This window comes from Anoplophora glabripennis, unplaced genomic scaffold (assembly GCF_000390285.2).
Source record: "Anoplophora glabripennis isolate ALB-LARVAE unplaced genomic scaffold, Agla_2.0 scaffold1176, whole genome shotgun sequence".
In the NCBI taxonomy this organism is placed as follows: domain Eukaryota; kingdom Metazoa; phylum Arthropoda; class Insecta; order Coleoptera; family Cerambycidae; genus Anoplophora; species Anoplophora glabripennis.
Window position 1 is genome coordinate 9889 of NW_019417267.1, and position 21770 is coordinate 31658.

General features: G+C 31.7%; 1 protein-coding gene across 1 annotated transcript; it reads right to left on the bottom strand.

The window, feature by feature from the left end:
- Positions 1–3699: 3699 nt before the first annotated feature.
- On the bottom strand, positions 3700–19921 carry LOC108913526 (zinc finger protein 271-like). Its single transcript, XM_023456113.1, has 4 exons — positions 19748–19921; positions 19378–19680; positions 5890–6140; positions 3700–5752 (listed from the first exon to the last, which is right to left on the bottom strand). Exons 1-4 carry the CDS (start codon positions 19865–19867, stop codon positions 4258–4260), a joined length of 2169 nt encoding a protein of 722 aa, XP_023311881.1. The 5' UTR covers positions 19868–19921; the 3' UTR covers positions 3700–4257.
- Positions 19922–21770: the final 1849 nt, after the last annotated feature.

The window sequence follows — 21770 nt, forward strand, 5'->3', positions numbered from 1 at the left end:
AAATATTTGCACACCATTATGAAACACCCTGTATACAGAAATTGTGTTCTAATTCTACACAAGGCCAATACCCATGACTATTAGGTACAGTTTTAGTTAATTGCAAAATTCATTGGCGTGCAAATGGCGAACCCTTTTCGTGATAAATGATACACCACTGACTAAAATAAAAAAATACCGTATTTAGAATCCACAGGCATTTTACTGAAATGTGTCCGCTTGTTGCATTTTTAAGAAGGACTAATTTTCATTCAGTGTACATCAAAGTTTTTACAGATTTCAAAAATGTTAAAAAAGTTATTGTCTATTCTATTCTTCAAAATAATTGGAAAGCCGAAAAACTTCCCCTATTAATCATTTTTCTTATAGTTCTTGAGATCCCAATACATGTATCACCAAAATGTCCCACCGTGCATAAAAATGATTTTGGGATATTCTACATTTGGTCCCATTAAATGGGCCTTTAAATCGCAATTTTTGTCAACTTGCCTGAATTTTTTATATTGAGTTTTATATTATATTAAGTTAGTTTAAGGTATGTAATAACAATAAGTGAATATTTTTTTAACCCCCGACCAGGGGTGAAAAAAAGTAAAATAAAGGGGTTTTTCAAGATAACTCAGAAGGGGTAAGAGCTAAAAAACTAAACTTTCGGTAAAATTGGTCGTAAGTGGCGCTCTCTATGAGCAACGCTGAATTTACAACACGCACCTTATTCGTCGCTTAAAAAACATAGTTTTACAAATTTTCAAGTTCATAACCTACATATTTTCAGAATAATCGCAAAAAAAACGATTTAAAATTTTAACTTTGAACATTCTGTATTTTCGAAACTATCAGCTTTCGGAAAAGATATGTTTACGCCAATGGTCACCAGTTTACGTGTAGTATCTTGTTTTCGATTTTCCCATTGTTAATGAATCACCCTGTATACAGGGTGATTCAGTCATAATGTCATTAATTTTAAGAGCAGAAAGAGACAAATGAGTATAATACGATGGCGTGATTAAAAAAAATTAAATGCATATCTAAGCTGAAAAAAAAAAAATCAAATCATTATTTAACCCCCTTTTCAGGCTGCTACTGACCGGCTGACGTCAGCCGGCTACGATATGAACAAAGCGCCCTAGATGCAATGTTGCCATATTTATATATTTTCGCTCATATAAAGACAATAAATAAACGGTTTACTCACGTCAGCCAATAATAATTGAAAATGCTATATATTATTTTTTATAATTATGCAATCAACATATTAAATTGTTGTTGTTGCCCAGCAAGAACCTCGAGGAGGTCTGAGCACGACTTGCCAAAAATTATTTTTTATTAACATCATACTGATAATTTTTTAATTTGCTGTAAGCCTTCTACTAAAAATTGAAAGTAACGCGGCCCATTGAGATGTTCAGGTAGAAAATGCGGCCCAATTAAATGATCGCCATATACTCCTGCCCATACATTGACACCGAATCTCCTCTGAGAACTAATCCGACGAATAGTGTGCGAGTTTTCATCTGACCAAATGTGATTATTATGGCTGCAAAGAAATTAGCTCTGTTTCACTTTAAATAAAATTTAATATTGAAATTACAAAACCCCAAGAGTCCAAATAATTTAAATTTCATTTCATAACCATTTAAATTTCATTACAGAAATAATGACATAAAAAACCAACACTCACTAAATAAATTATAGAGGGTGAAATGTATGTAGTATTTAAATATTTACAGTAAGTAATAGAAGATAAAAATACAATCGGATGGAGACAAATAAACAACTAGGTACGTGTTTCCGACCTAGGCTAACCTGTGCTAACTTTATATAATCTAGGAGCCAGACAGGGTTCCGTTGCCAACCAGAGTGCCACGGCTGCAAACAACTTATTCTAAAGTATTTTGACCTCCCGAATCCAAAAACGTGGTCGCAAAGCCTGGAAGTGGTCAGTTTAATTGTTATCAACAAATTAAATGTTTAAATGGCTATAAAAAGTTTATTTTTATAGCTAGTACACGGAACTTGATCTGGCTCCTAGACTAATACGAACTGTACTAGGATTGTATTCCATGCAAAGTAGAGCAAAAAGTTGTCGGTCTTTTATCAAAGGAAAACCATGTCATCAAATTGAATAGGGATGATTGTTATCAAATGTACGGTTATTACAATTTATCATTTTTAATATTACTAACGTTTTCACGTTATATAATTTATTATGTTAAATAATACACAGTTTTAGTATTTCAATTTATTATTCAATATGCAGTTGCATATGACCAAAGTTTACATAATAAATGTAAATTTTAGTGTAAATCTAAACTTTGGTGTAACCTAGATAGGCACTTATTGTTTTTGAGAAAGCAATACTTGTTTTTTATCTGTTTAAAATGCCAGCACGAGTAAAACAGCATCCATCGTTCAGAGCACTTTGTTAATAAAGTTCTGCTGCACTTCGATTTAGGAACCAATTGCAAAATTCAAGACGATTGGGGAAATCAGCTGTTATGTTAACTCCTTTGCGGCAAAAATGCGGGAGATATGGAGGGTGGTACATTTGAATAAACGCTTTAGATAATGGTTTTGTAACCGTGTAGTGTATTTTGTATATTCGGGTATTTAGTGTGCCGACTTTTTTATTTGATAAAATACAGTGTGCCTACAAACCTCTGCTTTATTTATTTTCTTTTAACGAAAGTTGACTTCGAGAACTCAGGCTTGTTAAAACATTTTGCACTAAGTTAATACAATTATTAAAATTAGTTATAATAAAATGCAGCATGATCCTTTATTTACTTGCATTTTATTGATTTCGTACATATGTGTCCGTATACTCAAGCGGATTAATTAAATGTGAACCACAGATTATGATGTGAACTTGGCAACGCTGTTCGCTTCAGTTGACGATTTGTTCGTGACATTACGTTACAAAATTTTCCGAGCATCCGGGCATCTGGCAGGGTGGCCCTCTTAGCGGGAAGTTATGGGTTGATTTCCTTCATTTTTAAATGTCGAGTAAAAAATTTTTTTTCCAATTTTCTGTCTTTATTAAGCTTTCCGAATACGTGGTTAAAATTAATGACATTATTACTGAATCACCCTGTATATTTATTCAAAATTTTGCATAAAAGAAGTTTTTAACCATCGTGATTCTTAAATATTGTATATATCACAAATTCTTGCTATAAAAAACGAAAAATTTGAATATCTTACAAACAAGAGCAGCTAGGATTTCAATTCAAACTGATTTTGAATCTATTTTCAAGTACAAATACATCGCCGCTTTCAGTTTTTTTCGTCATTTTTATGCGATATAAAGTTGGTTCCTGCCCACCGTGCACTGTATGTAATAAACTTTGTCATGCTTACATTTTCTTATTTGTTCAATAAAAAATTACAATTATACACCACATTTGAATGAAATCAGTTCAGCCGAATTTTGTCATATAAAGAAATATATTTTTTACTCAAACCTTTAAACCCTGTTATATCTAAAAAAAGTGTTTTCAGACACGTGTTTACAGAAACTTTTTTGTGCTTTAATGTTATAAACATACTCTTCATAATTATTAAGGTAGTGAGAATCATTCGGATATTAACTTCATAATAAATTTATAGTTGTAGAGAAAACATTGAAATAATTGGCGTTGTATAATTTTATACAACTGTGTATTAATACCTAAAATAATAATTTAATCGAAACGGTACTGTTTTATTTTCTTTAATAAATGTATTAAGGCAGACAACAAACAAATTTATAACATATCTTCTAAAAGCAATGCAGAACATGAGTGCAATTTTTTCACAAAATATACCTGTCATATTTGCATTGAAATTTTGAACCTTTGTTAAGGTTTATTAAAATATCTTAATGGCTTATGTTTAGTCTCAGGTACAAGAATCACATTTGTACATTTGGATTTCTCGAATGTTTGTGGATTAACAAATGGCTCTTCAAATAACTCCTCCATTTAGCCAGATAACTGCATGATACACACTTGTATATTTAGACTTCCAAAGTGTTAAGCGATGCTTGTTTAAATATATCTTACTTTTGGTTTAATAACTACAAGTATCACATTTGTACATTTGTACTTACGAAGAGTTTTTGTATTTTAACTGATGCTTGTTTAAATATACCTTACTTTTATCACATTTGAACATTTGGATTTCCGAAGGGTTTTTGTGCCTTAACTGATGATTTAAACTGTTCTTATATTGGGTTTTGTGAGTGCCACTTCTAAAATTAGTTTGATATTACACAAATCACATTTGTTCAAACATATGGATTTCCGAAGGATTTTTGTGCCTTAACTGATGAATTTTTAGATCATCCTTGCGTTTGGTTCCAAAACTGCATGTGTCACATTCGTACATATGGATTTCCGAAGGCTTTTTGTGCCTTAACTGATGACGTTTTAGATCACCTTTGCATTTGGATTCAAAACTGCATGTGTCACATTTGTACATTTGGATTTCGGAAGGGCCTTTGTGCCTTAACTGATGAAGTTTTAGATCACCCTTGCGTTTGGTTTCAAAACTGCAAGTGTCACATTTGTACAATTGTATTTCCGAAGGATTTTTGTGCCTTAACTGATGAAATTTTAGATCACCCTTGCGTTTGGTTTCAAAACTGCAAGTGTCACATTTGTACATTTGGATTTTGGAAGGGTCTTTGTGCCTTAACTGATGAAGTTTTAGATCACTCTTGCGTTTAGTTTCATAACTGCATGTGTCACATTCATACATATGGATTTCCGAAGGAGTTTTGTGCCTTAACTGATGAAATTTTAGAACATCCTTGCGTTTGGATTGAAAACTGCATGTGTCACATTTGTACATTTGGATTTCGGAAGGGTCTTTGTGCCTTAACTGATGAAGTTTTAGATCACCCTTGCGTTTAGTTTCAAAACTGCATGTGTCACATTTGTACATTTGGATTTTGGAAGGGTCTTTGTGCCTTAACTGATGAAGTTTTAGATCACCCTTGCGTTTGGCTTCATAACTGCACGTATAACATTTGTACATTTGGATTTCTGAAGGGTCTTTGTGCCTTAACTGATGAAGTTTTAGATCACCCTTGCGTTTGGCTTGATAACTGCATGTGTCACATTTGTACATTTGGATATCTGAAGGGTCTTTGTGCTTTACCTGATGAAGTTTTAGCTCATCGTTGCGTTTGGTTTCATAACTGCATCTGTCACATTTGTACATTTGGGTTTCGGAAGGGTCTTTGTGCTTTAACTGATGACGTTTTAGATTACCCTTGTGTTTGGTTTCAAAACTGCATGTGTCACATTTGTACATTTGGATTTCTGAAGGGTTGTTATGTAACAACTTGTGTTTTTCGAGGACATTTTTATACTTAGTTTTAAAACTGCATGTACTGCACTTGTACACCATGAATCCTGAAGAGATTTTGTGTCTTATCTGATGCTGTTTTAGATTCGTCTTAAACTTAGTTTTATGATCACACTTATCACACTTGTGCATTGTCAATTCTGACGGGTTTTTGTGTATTAACTGATGCCTTTTCAGACTATTTTTGAACCTAGATTTATATTTACATTTATCACATCGATAGAATCGTTCACACATTTTAAATCTAGACCTTTTGCTTCTGGTCTTGCTTCTGCTTGGAACATTACGATGTCCTTTTAATCCTATCTCACATTCGCCTATTATTTGTTCTATATCTTGAGAATGGTGCATCTCTTTGTAATCAATTGTTTCATTTCCTAAGTCGTCTGGAGATGAATCACTGAAAAAATAAAAAGTCTTCAAACTGAAATGAACGCAAATCAAACATTAAATCCCTGTTTAGGAAATCCCTCGCCTTCAAGGCAGAAAAAAAAGAAGTACTACTATAAATTATAAAGTTTATCGATATTTCCTTACCCTTCTTCATCATCTTTCGGTTTTATTTCAATCTCTTTAGACTGGTTTTCATCACATCTATATTTCTCCTGTGCATCATGACCACTGTCTTCCAGTTTTATTTCAATTTCTTCAGTTTTAATGTAAGACTGTTCATCAACATAATTATATTTTTCCTGTGAATCGAGGCAGTTCCTTAAAAAACTGCTGTGAGTATGAAGTGAATCAAAGCAGGCTTTACATATAACAGGATCTCTCGTGGCACTGATGTTCTACAATAAAAAGATATTAAAGTTAATTTCTGACAAAATATTTATCGTTTTTTTTTAAACAGAGAAAAACAGTTTGCACATAAGAACTGTTTCTTTAGAAAATGTAAAGTACGTTTACATAATCAGTTCTACGGGTGTATCACGAAGAGAGCCCAGTAGGATTATCTCAAAAAGTAATCAGAACTGAAATCTGAAAAGGGCCCGCCGGAATCCTTATGTAAATTGGTTTTCAGTCAAATGATTTGAAACCAGGTGGTTTTTGTAGCTTTTGACTGGTAGATTAAAAAGTGTCAATGGGCTTCAAGCCCTAATAATTCATGGTTCAAAGTTGCAGCTCGCGAAGCTACAATGCTTTAGATTTCACTATCTGCATAGTATAGTAAAAAAATACTAAAACGATATTGAGCCGATCATTCAGATCACGATCAGTACAATCGATTTTTCGCAATCATTATCGTACAATAAAAATCATAGCGATTGCCGTCAGCATTTGCGTGACCCAATGTGCACCACGGGGAGATTGCTAGATCGGACTTAGCATATCATGTAGCCCTAAAAAGACTACAGAGTTCAACGATCCTATCTAGCAGGAATTTAATGCCTTAACCTAATACTTCAATATTGTTTTCGTTCTCATTGCGTGCTTCTGATGTTGAATTTAGCAAGGATTCATTGGGGTACTTGATATTATAAAAGTCACCAATATATTTTGCATGTTGCATATTAAATAGATTACCAAACATTTTAAAAATAGATCAGAAATGCTCATTTCTGCTTTCAACTGTCCATCCACCTTTTGTTATGAGAAGTGAATTATTCGCTTCTTCTGCGGATAATTGTTTTCTTCCAGGCACAAGTAATGCAGGCATTCGATGATCAATACCCAACTGTTGCAGAAATGGACATGCATCTCGGTATCCTCTATCAACCAAAGAGATATCACCATCATGCAACCAGTGTCTTAACGAATTTCCATCTTCTCAAAGTTCATCTAGTAAGATTTCAGCGTCATTGTTTGGGCAATCAGAAAAGTAGGGACCAAATATTGCCAAAATGAACCCATCAGGTGCTACAACTAGTGTTGGTTTCAAAAGATGTCGGTCTTTATGCACGGAATATGATTGACGTAATACTCGAAAACAAGAGCTTTTATGTAAATATGCATAAGTACTATCAATGATAACAATAGCCTTTGATTCATTTGGTTGAGGATTGTATAAAGCATTTGAGAAATTGTGACATGTTGAACTATGTAATCTTGTCTTATTTTTGATTCCGGTCCGATATTTCCTGGAATCAATCTTAATAATAATGATCTCCTAACGCGATCGATAACATGACTTACAGCTTGCCGATGACTGCAATCAAAAATAACTTTTAAAAATTCATCAATCAATCCTTTTCTCAACTTGCACAAAAAAGTGAGCAAATCCTTTTCACTTATGTCTCAATTTCCCATATTGCATTACTGGATCGCAGTATGTTAAAAGTTCTTCATATTATAGACGAGATGCACTTGAATTCTTCCTCGCTCAAAGTCATATCTAAAGATTTAGTTTGATTGCTAGAAACTTCTTTTAATTGATTTTAAAATGCTAACATTTTTTGTCCATTTATCTTACAAGGTCTATTAATTGATCGTAGACCAGGCAACAATGCACTTAAAAGAATTCCCTTTTCATCCAAGTAATGTTGACACGATCTTACATTTGTAGGTATGTAAATATATCTTTTTATAAAAACATGAATTCTACATTCAAGGGATAATCTGTGTATATTGTTTTAAGCATTGCAAATAACGCAAGTAGTATTAGTTGTTTGCAGTAATACATTTAATCGAAAACATGTTGGATCTTCATTTATAATTGTTAACTTTTATAAAATACTCACATTGCAATTAAAACATATTCTAGTATCGTTATTTTGTTCCAAAGGTTGCTACCTTCTCGTTTCGCTGAGGTTTGATGTACTTACCCTGATCTTAAAGGAAAAAAAAGGTCCAAGTTAGAAATGCAAAACCCTAAGCTAGCCCTCAGCCGGAGCTGGTCGTGCGGTCAATCTTTAAGAGGACCGTTTAGTTTAAGGGCACCAGTAACCATTTACCCTAGGGTTCTAAGCTACTCAATATTGGTTACTAAATATTGAGTTAAAAGGTAATGTTGACCCAAAATAGCTTATTTAGCAACTAGTAGCAACACCTAATCCAGTTATATTTTAATATGCTCAATTCACTAAATTAATAGAACAAAATAGTTTAGTTACTAATATTTATTAACGTTGTTACGTTCAGAATCACAACTAAAGTATTTAAGTCGACAATACCTATTAAATAAATGAGAATAAATCTCAATTGGGAGACCCCTCATGATCACGAGGTGGACAATTATTATATCTATCATTAATCCTTATCTAATTCTCTATAAACAAATTAAATAAACGATGTTAGTAAGATGCATTAAAACAGAAAAAATATATATATCTAATAGTAACCGGACTACCTAATATAACTGACTGGGGAAAAAAAATAACTAAACAAAACTAAGCAATAAAAGCAGAAAAGGAAAAGTTTAACATTAATCGGGGACACAACCATAAGCTATTTACTGATCATTTGTATGGATATGTAGGTAATTCTGAAAGTTTTAGTAATTGTTTACAAGTTAATAATAATAAGGAAATACATAGGTACAACTTTTGCTTACTGACAGCCGGTATTAGCTTATACAATTATCTAATTTGGAATAACAAAAAAAAGGTAATAATAATAACTAACAGATAAGTTTATGCATATGGTTTGCAGCATAGGTTTAAGACTAGTTGTAATTTAGTAATGTTAAGAGAAGGTGCACAAGAAGGTTATGGACATGCACATACCTTATATCAGTGGCAGCTCGTGGTTTTTTGAGATGGGTGGGCAAAATATTTTTTCTCTCATATAACTTAATATCATATAGGAATAATTGCAGTTTACTGGTTAGTTTAGTTTCTGTATCAAAAATTTTCAAATTTTCTGTTAACAAATGATCCGCAGCTTTTTACGAGTGAAGCCGAAGGGCTTGCCCGGTGCGTAAGGCAATTTATGTATACTCATATTATAATTTATTAAAAAGCTGATTGAAATTCAAAAAATTTATTAAATGAAACAAACGTTTTTTTTTTAATATCTAACAGTTTCTTTATTATTTGAAGAAAAAATAAGTATTGGATTGGAGACTCGAATCTATTAAAACATTGAAAATTTCTCCGCAATCATTCTTAATTCAGTTTAACAGCAACGAGTTAAAAAAAAACTTAATAATTATAATTATCATTATTACAGAATATTCAACACAGCACCGTAGATATTTATTTTTTAACTCGATTTACACATTATTATAAAACGGTTTATTATTTCATTTATTAAAATGTTGTTTTCTGGAATACCTTTCCAGGGAAAAATTGTTCTAATGTTTAAAAATTCATTTAAAGAACAAAATTATAGCAAATAAATATACATATTATGTGTAATTCTAATCCCTGGCGAAAAGCCTTAGCTGGCCTTAACCGATACAGCACTCGACGGGCATATGCAAGCTTGCCCGGCGTGGCGCAAATATTCTGAATTGGTAAACCACTTACGTTTCTGATTACTCTTTAGTCATAGCAAAGAGAATAAACAAATAAGAGGTTTCACTTCATTCATAATCGTGGATCATATTTTATCTTTTTCTAATATGCGCAAAGCACAAAGATTTTGAACCGAATTTTTGTTGTTAGGCGCAACTTGGAGTAAAATTTGTAATTTAACAGGTATGATTTTATCAATCACATTTGCCACATTTTCTTTACTTTCTCTACTACTGTGCCTTACAAGAGTGAAGTAGAACATATTCGAGTTTCTGAGATGAGTTGTATCTATGGTGCCAGAGACGGTTTAGCCAAAGAGTAAACGACAAATCATACGAACATGCTTCGTTTCGTATGAAGGTGCTGAGTTGTGTATAAAGTCGGGTTAGGTTAATGTTAATAGGTTATTCATTGTCATTCGTCGTATCTCGTATCGTAAATCAGTGTGTGTGTTATAGATATTTCATTTGGATCTCCGTTTTTTTTTTAATTATTTGTGATATTTATAGTGAGCTAGACTTATAAACTATTTGAAATGCCAAAATCAAAAACATTTATTTGTAAGTGCATCGTTGAAAATTGTTTCAATACATCTTCAGATTTAACTTTATTTAGACTTCCAAAAACTGATGATCATTGTTATAATTAAATGAATCTACTTCTATGTGTAATTTTCCATTTCATTTTAGGTGCTCGATTTGGCTAAAAAATTGTGATGGGTTGGATCTTGCTCATTTTTCATCAGAACATTTATATAGAAGTTGCCGAGTCTGCAGTTCTCATTTTGAAGCCAAGATGTTTGCAGGCATTTTTAGTTATATAGCAAAGAATAAACTGAAGAAAAATGCGATACCTACTATTATGCCTAGTACGTTTCTAACATATTCCCTTAATAGGTACATACCTACACCTACAATTAACAATTTATTTTTTTTTGCAGGACATAGTTATGATGAAAAAGCAGTAATTACAGAAAATCCCAATGTATATGTGCCAAATCCCTCATCATCAGAACCTCATCCCGGAACATCAAAGCAGTTTGATGTAACAACTGAAGTTCGAGGTAAGATAATTCAATCAAAATATTTAAGAAACTACAACAGAGAATAATAAAACTATATATTGCATTAAATGTTTAAACTATATATTACACTAAATTACAGCAGATGATTGTTTTTAACGTGACAAACTATCGTTGACAATACATACAAACAATTGCATTATGTCACTCGTGACGTAAGTCGTCTAAATTATTGCCGGGACTGTATTTAGCTATGTTTTGGTTTGATAACAACCTATAATTCGTTGAGAAAGAGAAAATAATTTAATATTATAGTTAATATTTTTCAATCGAGCCACAGTTTAATTTTTTTTATACATAAGTATTTTTTATATCTTGAATCGAGATATCGACAAACTATTTTAATTAAAATTTCTGATTAAAAATGGATTTGTGTGGAAAAAATATGTCTGAAAATAAAAAAAAATAATTTCAATAGTGTCCCTTAAGGCGTTAAACGTTTACCGAGATATTTTAAGTTAAATATTTGTAATATCATTCCATAGAGACCCTTGTTTGCAGTTTCCAATTTGTTTTGCCCTGTAATGGTGTCTAACCATCAGCTCTGGGTCACCTCCGACATACTAAATTATGTAAAAACATTTCTAATAGAACCTCAAAGTAATGTAACTGTATTAGCAAGAGTACGAGATAATTTTTTTTAAACGAAATGTAATAACTACATGTAATTGTTTTTTTCTTTTACAGAACATAGTTATGCTGAAAATTCCGATTCAGATATGGAAAGTGGACAAGGTATTGTTTGTTAGTAATATAATTATCTCTGTTTAATCAGTTAACTTATCACATTATTTTTTCATGATAGAAGATAACTAAAATATGTCATATTTATTTATTTATTATGGAAATATATATGCCAGATGTTTCCCTTTCGTCACCTGAGCCTCGTCCAGGAACGTCAAAGATGTCTAACATTGAAGAAACTGAAACTCGAGGTAAGATTACGTATTTGGATTTTGATAAGTAATTTTTAAAAACAATTTTACATATTGTGAGGTATTTCACAGGGTGTTTCGCAAATAGGTGCAAAAAATTTCCGTGATTCCACTCATTAAAATAATGTAATGTCACTGTAATAATAATGATTTTATGTGTTCCTTTTTTTTATAAAATTCTGAATATTTAAAAAAAAGAAAGTAAATTATATGACAAAAACAATGGGCAATTTGCACATTTTTAAATTTTACCACTAAATTATTCTTCAGGTTATTTTATGTTTACTGTAAATAGTGTATTCTCTTAATTTCAAATTTTATTAATAATAAAAACATTGCCTGTGTTACTATAGCAGTGGCAGGCATTCAATGATTGTAGGCCATATGACAAATGAATATATTCATTATATACTTTTTAAGAATCTGCAACTGGGAATAATAAAATTATGTATTTACATAATCAACATATTAAATAACTACTATTACATATGACTCACGTTTTTTAGCTTCTGACATCTAAACGTTTTTTCTTGCCTCAACTGAAGATTACTTTGTTTTATTATATGGTAGATTTTTAATCTCATAAATAAAGATAAAAAATAATCATACGGAAAGTCTTTACACGGGTGAGGGTTACGTACAACCTTTAATTTGTTTTTCATTTTGACACCAACATTTTCATGTATGGCATATGAAGTGAATAAATCAGAAAATATTTTTTCTAATTGAAAAACATTCAATAAAATTTTCTGCAGGAGTTAGCAGGTTCCCAAAAGTATCTCTATATTTATTTTCGTAGGCTTTAAAGTATGTAAAAAGAACATCCTCTGATAAGTTGTCATGGTCCCTTGAATATTTTAAACATATATCATAAGAATGCCTTCCTTTACATTTTTTTAATAAGTATCCACACACATAGTTTAGTGCGTTTTTGTGAGTCATGTCTAACTCTGAATAATCTGACACGTCAATTGTCAAATTTGAAAAAGTCATTTCTGATCCTACAACTGAAGTAAAATTATTTAATTTTTCTGGAGTAATTGAGCCCAAAATAATATCAAAATCTTCGATACAATTTGCATTATCTAAATGTTGAAAATAATTTAATGAAAAAAGTTTTTTAAATCCTCGATTTATTTGAGTTGGAGTAGGATTCCTGGCATTACCTTCTTGCTGACGCAAACTCCCAAAAAAATTTTCTAACAGATCCTGGTTCAAACGTCTAGTATATATGCTATGATATTCAGTTTTGATATTATCCCATAAACTCAGCAATGCTTTTATCGACAATTTCCATCCGTTTAAAAATTTTATAGATTTTGTCATATCTTTTATTATTTCTATCTAATACTTTCATTGTGGTAAACTTTTCATATACTGTATTTGAAAAATTGATTTGTTTTTCTGTTCCCATAAATCTATTAAAATCTTTAGAATTTTTAATTTTGCTACTGTTAAATAAATGAAACAATTTATCCATTTCATCTATGAAATTTGCCGTTGCATATGCATCAGCTGGTAATGCATTTAGTGCTATGTAAGTATTAAGGCCTGTAGCAACATTAGCACTAAACACTTGTTCTGCTAGTTTTACTTTCATTTTTTTTAAGGTATTAGGAAATATATGTTCATCCGTCAGTTTCGGAGCAAGTCTTAATTGTAACTTTTTATCATTATTATAAAATATTTCTAAATACTTTTTTTAACTCTTCCATCTGAAAGTATCAGTTGATATTTAAAGAAATTATTTCTTGTGGATTTTAATAGATGCGGAGCATCAAAGAAATAAAATATCTTTTTTTCATTCACAATAAAATAAGGTTTCTTTGGAGTAATATTATTGTTCTTTACAAATTTTACAAAATTTGGTCCTTGATCGGAAACTACTGCATGGACATTCAAGTTTATTTCAGACAATCGAATAATTGTTTCCTGCAAAATCTTTGTTATCTCGTCAGCTCCAACTTTATTGACGAAAAAGTATATCAGTGGCTGTTTCCAATTTGAAAAAAAACCTCTTGCCATTATCATTAATAAATTTTTTGCCGGTTCATACCTTTTTTCACTAGACGTTTCATGGAACCCCACTATGAAAACTTTTTTACTATTGTAATATAAAAATTGTTTTATAGACATTTCATCTATACATAAGATACAATATTTTTCTATGTCAGTCATCGTGCTCACTCTGGACTGCACTATAGAAAATATAAAATTATTAAATCCAGGGGAAATATTCCAATTTTCTGTAATCCTATAAAGCGTGGATTTCGATGGTAAATTAAACATCTTGGCTAAATATCTATAAACATTTAGCCCCAAAAAGGTATACAGTCAGTGCAAATTGTTTGTACTCCTTACTATATCTATATCCTTGATGAGGTATATTGTATATACAATTCTTGTCGCTACTATATAGCTTGTATTTGTGATCGAAATAATGTGTAAAACATCGTTTGTTATAAGACTAAGATATATTTAATAATACCAAATTATAAAAATGTCATTAAACTGAGTTTTATGTACCTTTAATAAAGTTTTAAATTTGAGTTACACTTTATTTTATTAAAAATATAAATAAATATGTAGGTAATAAATAGGTATGTAAGAGCCCTTTCACACTATCCGGTTTTGTCTGTCAGGTTTTGGACCTGATGAAAACCTGAAGATGATAAAAGAATCTCTTCAGGTTTGTCGTCAGGTATGATGCTATATGTATATTTGCTCCTAATGAATTGAAATATCAGTACCTACAAGTACAACCATGGACCAAAAAAAAGTGCTATCGCATTGTGGTAATTTTTACCGAAAAGGTAAAACTCAAAATTGTAGAAGGAGGTTTTGGATACATCCCCTGGTGCAGAGACGGAATGAGTTAGACGCATATGTGTTATATGAGAATCTCACTGATGAAAGCAAATTTTTTAACCAAGCTGCAGCCAGAATGCAACGCCAGAACACATTTAAAAAGCATTAGTACTTATCGTATAAGTGTTAGAATATTTCGGTTCTGTCTCAATTTGTTAATTATTAGCATTGTTTCAATAAAATATGTATACTATTCACCTCAACAGCTTAAAGAATACTGAACTACATGGAGAAGTACTACGAACCTAATAAATGGAACTTGATAGTGTGAACAAAGACCCCTACTATCATCTGATCCGGTGTCAGGGCACGGGATGGCCTAGTAGAATACATTCAGCTGTAATAACGGTGCCAGATAGTGTGAAAGGCCACATTTACACCAACATTCCGCTGCTCATCTATCTGTCCAATCAGGGACCTGACAGGCAAAACCCTATGGTATGCAAGAGCTTTAAATTCATTTTGTCTGCGTCAAGGGATGTAACCTTCTATGATATCGTTTTTTATTTTTTCGATAAAGATACCACAAAGCGATAACATTTTCTCGGTCTATGATTGCATGTGTACTAATATTTCAATTTATTAGGAACAGTTATATGTGTGTAGCATCAAACCTGATGCTTTTATTGTCTTTTGGATTGTCTTCAGATCTAAATGTGCGAAAATTGACAGGCGAAACCGGATAGTGTGAAAAGGCTCTTAAACTATTGATAACAATTAAACTTCGATTTTTTAAAGATTTCATTAGATGATACCTTGTTAAGTTTATAACTGAATTTCTTTTTCATTAACTTTTTGATTAAAACAGCATTTAAAATGTGTTTTGCTATCCTAAAATCCTAATGGACAACTTTTAGGATCTTTTATCTGCATAATAACATTAATAAGTAAGCATGTTCTATTAATTTGGATTTTATGAACAATTTTAAAACGGGCAAGGCCTGGTCTGTATTAAAGATGATATAACGTGGTCTTGTTTTAATGAATGAATTTTGAACCACTACGCGTGCGTCGGGCACATGAAAATACCAAGCAAAAAATGAAACTTGGAACATGAAATTATATCAAGATAGTAATGATAGAAATTAGTATTAAGTGAAATCTCTTATTTGTATATCTTCTTAGGTCATAGGTACGTATAAGCAGGCAAGGGACGGCGTCGTTTAGTTGAGCGGCTATGGGCCAGCCCGAATGTAATGTTGGTTGCTGCTGAGATCATGATTAAATTATAATTTTAAAATTTGGTAGCGGGAATTTTAAAAGAGGTAGTGCAGTTTAGATTTAATTTTGTAAGAATTAGGTCAAATTACTTTGGTATATGTATACACATTTTTCTTTTATTTTTCTGAAATTATCAGGGTGGGCACAAACCACCCTGCCCACCCGCCACTGTATTAACGTACCCCCCGTTATTACATTGATATTAACTGACAAATAGCAATTATACTCCTGTAAAATGCAAATATAGTTGTTACATGCAATATTAAAAATTATTTTTGCAATCTTTTCGTACCATATAAGGATCTGGGTTAATAACCATTGCAGATAAAATTCCGTGAGAAATATCATAGCAAACCAATATTTGATATTATTTTATTTTATTTGAGTCTACTTAGCTTTATTTGTCAATTATATTTCATAATTGTGTTTTTGATTATTTTTTAATATTACTAGGATGAATTTGCATCTGATCCATTTGAAGGATCATTTTCAACTGGGCAGGCAGATCCTTTCAATGCATTTGGAGATTACGAAAAGAATTCTGAAACTGCAGAAGAAGTAAGTAATATCNTCGTTGAGATGAGCGCTTTCGAAAGCCGTGTGGCGCTTTTTAATTTTCAAGATGGCGGTTGCAATATGGCGGCTACTATCCACGAATTTTAGCGACCTACTGAAGGAAGTGCTATTGAAAAAGGAGCGATGATGACGAAAATTTAGCTATGCAACAAAAAATGTTTGTTTGGTAGAGAGTTACCAAATTCCAAGCGTGTCCTCTGAATTTTCAAAATGGCAACTTCAAAATGGCGCCGATATCATCGAAATACCAACATTTTTGGCTTAAACCTGTTGCAATCCACATTAGACGGTATATGCGCTAGTGTTATTCAACAGAAAACGTTGATACGGAAGTGCTCTACCAAATGTTACATGCTCCTTGCACAAATTTTAAACTGGCGACCTCAAAATGGCGCTTATATCAGCGAAATAGCTCGATTTTGGGTCAAGATCTGCTAATAACGCCATTTAATTGCGGCTAAGCTCATGCTATCTAACTAGAAACGTTCGTATGCAAGTGCACTACCCAATATTATGTGCGCTTTACAAGTTTTCAAAATGGCGCCTATACCAGTGATTTAACACGTTTAAGGTCAAAATCTGCTGAAAACGCCAATTGATCGATTCCATAGTCTCACCAAAAGTATTCCTTGTGTAACGCATCAGCATATGCGGTATACTCTCTTTAAATTTAAAAAATGGTGACTGCAAAATGGCACCGATATCGGTGAAATAATCTCTTCAAACTGAGTATAAACTTTTTTCAAAATAATAACACAGCCACACACAAAAAAAGTAGTCTGTACTTTTCATGCGACATATGTTATCAGTAGTATTTTTGCCTCCTAATCACGAATCGGGTGTCAGAATTGAGCTATCACATCTCGGGAATTTCCTAACTTCAAAAAACAGGTCAAAAACAGCAAAAATTCACGAAAAAGTGCTAGGAAAACTAGAACATTTTTTTTTACTATATTCAAATGTTCATATATAGTTAAAACCCCGCCGAATGTGAATTAGCGGTCAGAATTGATGGTTCATTTTCTAACCTCAAAAGAAACGCTGATTTTGCAATCGCCAAGGTGCACTAAGATCCAGCCAATGATGCAATTGTATTCCACCAGAAGGTCCAAGATAGGTACTATCCAAAATGCATCAAAGGAACACAATTTTCACCCAATTTCCTGACACAAAATCCCCTTTTTGGGTAACATAAGCATTAAGAAATAGCAGAAAATTTTCCACAGCCGCACCTTAGCGATAGCCCATTCGAAAACATAAAAACCTATCTCCCCATTCCAAAAACTGTCGTTACCTTTTTTGCGAGTCTCATATATTAAACGGCTTAGATTTGTAGCCAGAAAAGAAAGGTAATAAATGTTGCCTATGCCATAGGTCCATAAACATTATTAAACAGAATATATACCAGCCGTCCTTAAGTTTTAATTAAAATCCTCAATAAATTTAATTGAACCGTTACAAGGTGGATGAAGTAATTGATCACGTCTAGTGACAGCTATTTGACGTTTAATTATGTTTTCATCTCCATTAATAAGTACTAATTGTCTGGCTTGAAATCCTTGATTGCACGCGCAACAATGGATAAGCAGTGGTCTACCAGCCATTACTATGTAATGTTTTTTTTATTATGTAAATAAATAAATATGATTACAAGAGTACTTTTTTTGCCAATTATATAAATCACCAAATACAATCAATAAGAATTACTAAGAAATGAGATTTATTAATCTGTGAAGTGAACAGAATGTGTCACTGTCTTATTGAATATTTCAAGTTTTTAAACTTATAAGAAGTATATATTTAAATCAGCAAAAATAAATGTTAACAATAATACAGATTATGAACTAATAAATGGATGTTTAATTATTTTGATGTTACATCGTCGATCAAAACGCTCATGATTTTTGAAGCAAAATATATTAATAATGACCTTATAGGTATTTTTTGCAAATATAACTTCATAGAAATAACTCGCTAACATAAATAATATAAATAGTTTTTTAAGTTAGGTTTTGCATATGGAAAAGGTAGCATTGTAAAACAGAATTGTACTATGTTAACATTTCGAGAAAACTGACCATCGTTTAAATGCTATATCATATATGCACAATTGAAGCACACTAAAGCATGCTACTAGGATGGGGAAAACTTCGCATTATTTTTATTTTTGACAATGCAAGCTACAATACTCTATAGCTTGTATTCTAATGACAATAACAATGCCGAGCATTTTCGTATACTATTTATTTTTGTTTGTTTTGACGTATTGAACTGTCATTCGATAAGGTCATTATGATACATACCCAGAAAAAAATATAAAATGCTCTATTAATAGTTAGTTTAAAAATATTTTTTTTCTAGAATTATCTCACCAATATGTAATCTTGAAATAGGATTAAGCAATTAACTAATGTTTACTTTTTTAAAAAACATTTATCCATCAATACCTGTACAAAAGTACGAGAAACTTCATTTAATACTTTTGATTAATCGATTGATTGACTGAAAAGTACGTTTTGGTGAAATAATGTAAAAAAATGTTAATCTATCTATTAATTCTTTTCAAATATATTAATACTTTTATGCATAAGGTAATATTTTATTTCAAAAATGCAGTATTCGCTTCGAGCCACTAAAAGCAACATAATATTTTATGCATGCTGCGGTGACTTGCCCAACTTTAAGTCAGAAACAACTAGATGATGATAAAATTGCGAGAAAAAATGATAAAGAGTTTGTTGACGAGCATACAAATGAACGGAATAAGATAGTTGAATTTACTCAAAAATTCCAAATGGTACACCCTGTATATTACTATATTAATGGATGCAGAATTAAATTTACTTTATAATGATACTATAGTTCCCTATACCCGAAGTTAACAGTTCTTGTGTAAATTGGAAATTATTGATTACAAAACAGAAAAATCTAACGTAATATAACTACTTACAACTTGTGGTATATACATATCGATTATGCCAACATCCACTTCTTTTAGTGCCACAAATTCGTCTGCAACTAAGTGAAAACATAACCGACAAATTCTCTGATCTTCCAATATATTGATTAACTGAATGCTTCCATTTTCTTTCAGATAAATTTCTTTTAAATCAACCGTTGAGGTTCTACTTGCATTAATGTAAGGAAAAATAATATCCTCGGTATCCGTACATATTGCCTTAAAATTAAAAGCAGCAAACAATTTTCCCGAACATACTGTACACATGAAATGTTTAACTGTTTCTTCTAAGCTCTGAAACGGATTTGTACTTTATTATAAATGAACTACACTAAATATAAAAGTGAAAACTTTATCTTACCAAATCCGGCAAAACAATTTTTAGAACATCCCTTATTACATCCATTATCTGGCAATTTGAATCCCTTACAGTATTTAGACACAGCGTACAAAATGTTTCTTCCAAGATTATTTGTTGCATATTTATTACTTTTCTGATAATTATAGCTGTTTACATTGACAATTTATTGATCAATTAATTATTAATTTATGAAGATGAAGATGCTTCCATAGAAAATATAGTACTAACCATAGATAATTGGTACCAGTGTTGCCAGATGGAAATTTCTGTCAACAGTAGGAATGTAGCCAAAAAAACAGGAGATTTCTTTTTTCAACAGGAGATTTTAATAAATATATTTTTTAATAGAGGAACATAAGTACATGCACAAAATATAGCAAAATATAGGTAAATGTAGGAGTTCGTATAATAGTTTTCAATTACATCAATACGTCACGTGATTTGACAACAGTCAGTTGTCAAAATGATAAATCCCGGAATCCCGCTGAAGTAAACGAACGTTGAACTCGCCTTCTATTCTGTTAGGCCTAGTTCATATAAACGTGAATTGCGGATTTAAATTTAAATATGTACATGAACTGGGCTACAGAAAATATAACAGAACTGAAAATATTGACAAGTGACGAACACAGTGCCGTTAGAGAACAGTGTCGTACTAAAAATTCTGGGGAAAATTAGTATAATCAACAGAAGATTTCATAGAGAAACCAGAAGAATATACATTGAAATTAAAAACAGGAGATCTCATAGTGAAAACAGTAGAACAGGAGAGTGAGAGTGAAAACAGGAGATCTCCTGTTAAAACAGGAGATCTGGTAACACTGATTGGTACTAACCACAAAATATATAATAGAGTACTAATGTAGAGTTAAATGTCCCTAATATCCGCGATAATTTTTAAGATGCAAGCGCACCAAGCGGCGAAAGCAGTAAGCTCCGAAACAAGGTAATTTTGACATTGCCGTTCGCGTCGTTAACACATTCATTTCAACAACATTTGTCTTATTTGCCATTATTATTAGTAATTTTGTTATCAAACTACGGGTATTTCACTTTTGTATTATTTTATAGGTTTCAAATATTTCATAAATAAATTTTAAGGCAAGTATTTATATCTACTTTATTTGTCTCTAGCATTACAATGTAATGTACATTTTATTAAGTTATAACTATGAACTTATCCGTTGTGGAATACATTTCCTATTTACATATATGCTAACGAAAACTCTCGTTGTATATTAGAAGGAGAGGCAGTTTTTAAGGCTGACCATGTGGTATTATATGGGAAAATTGAGCAAAGTTAATTTAAATTTAGAAATTTATATTATGTCTGCAGACTAGTGCCCTTACTTACTAACAATCCTCATGAAATTCAGGGAGTATTATCTATCGGCAATAATATTTTGAAAATTTCTTCATTGGTTTGATGAAAACTTAATTCTGGATTTTTCTTGGACCATGAAGAGCAACCTTGAGTTGAACAGTAATAGTTTGACAGTTTCTTCTTTCTATCCATAATTGATGAAATTTTCCTCACACTATTTTCTTAAAATAATAGTGTTCAAAAAAGGAACACTAAATACAGTTTTAAATAAAATACAAAACAAAATGTCACACACAGCACAGAAGAAATATTTACCTTGTTTCGCTAGTATCACTTGTCACCGCCAGAGGGCGAGCTCTTAGCTGCATTCGCAAATTGCCAAATAAACCGCGAAACAGCGCCAGGTAACGTTTTGGAAGCTTACTACTACTTAGCTCCTAATGAGTAGGCAACACTTTATACTTTACAAATAGGAATAGTAAAGTGTCAATACTTTTGAGAACAGATTATTTAGTTAAACAGAAAATGTAGCGAAAAACTAATATTCAGTACTTTTCTAATTCACTTCTGCTTTGATATCAAAACTAGAGGTTTCAGAAACGTCATTGTGTTCTTGTGATGTGTATTTGTTTTTCCAGTGCGTAACCATTATGCATGTAGATGTATGTCTCTGGCATCTCACTATTAGGCAAAAGTTTT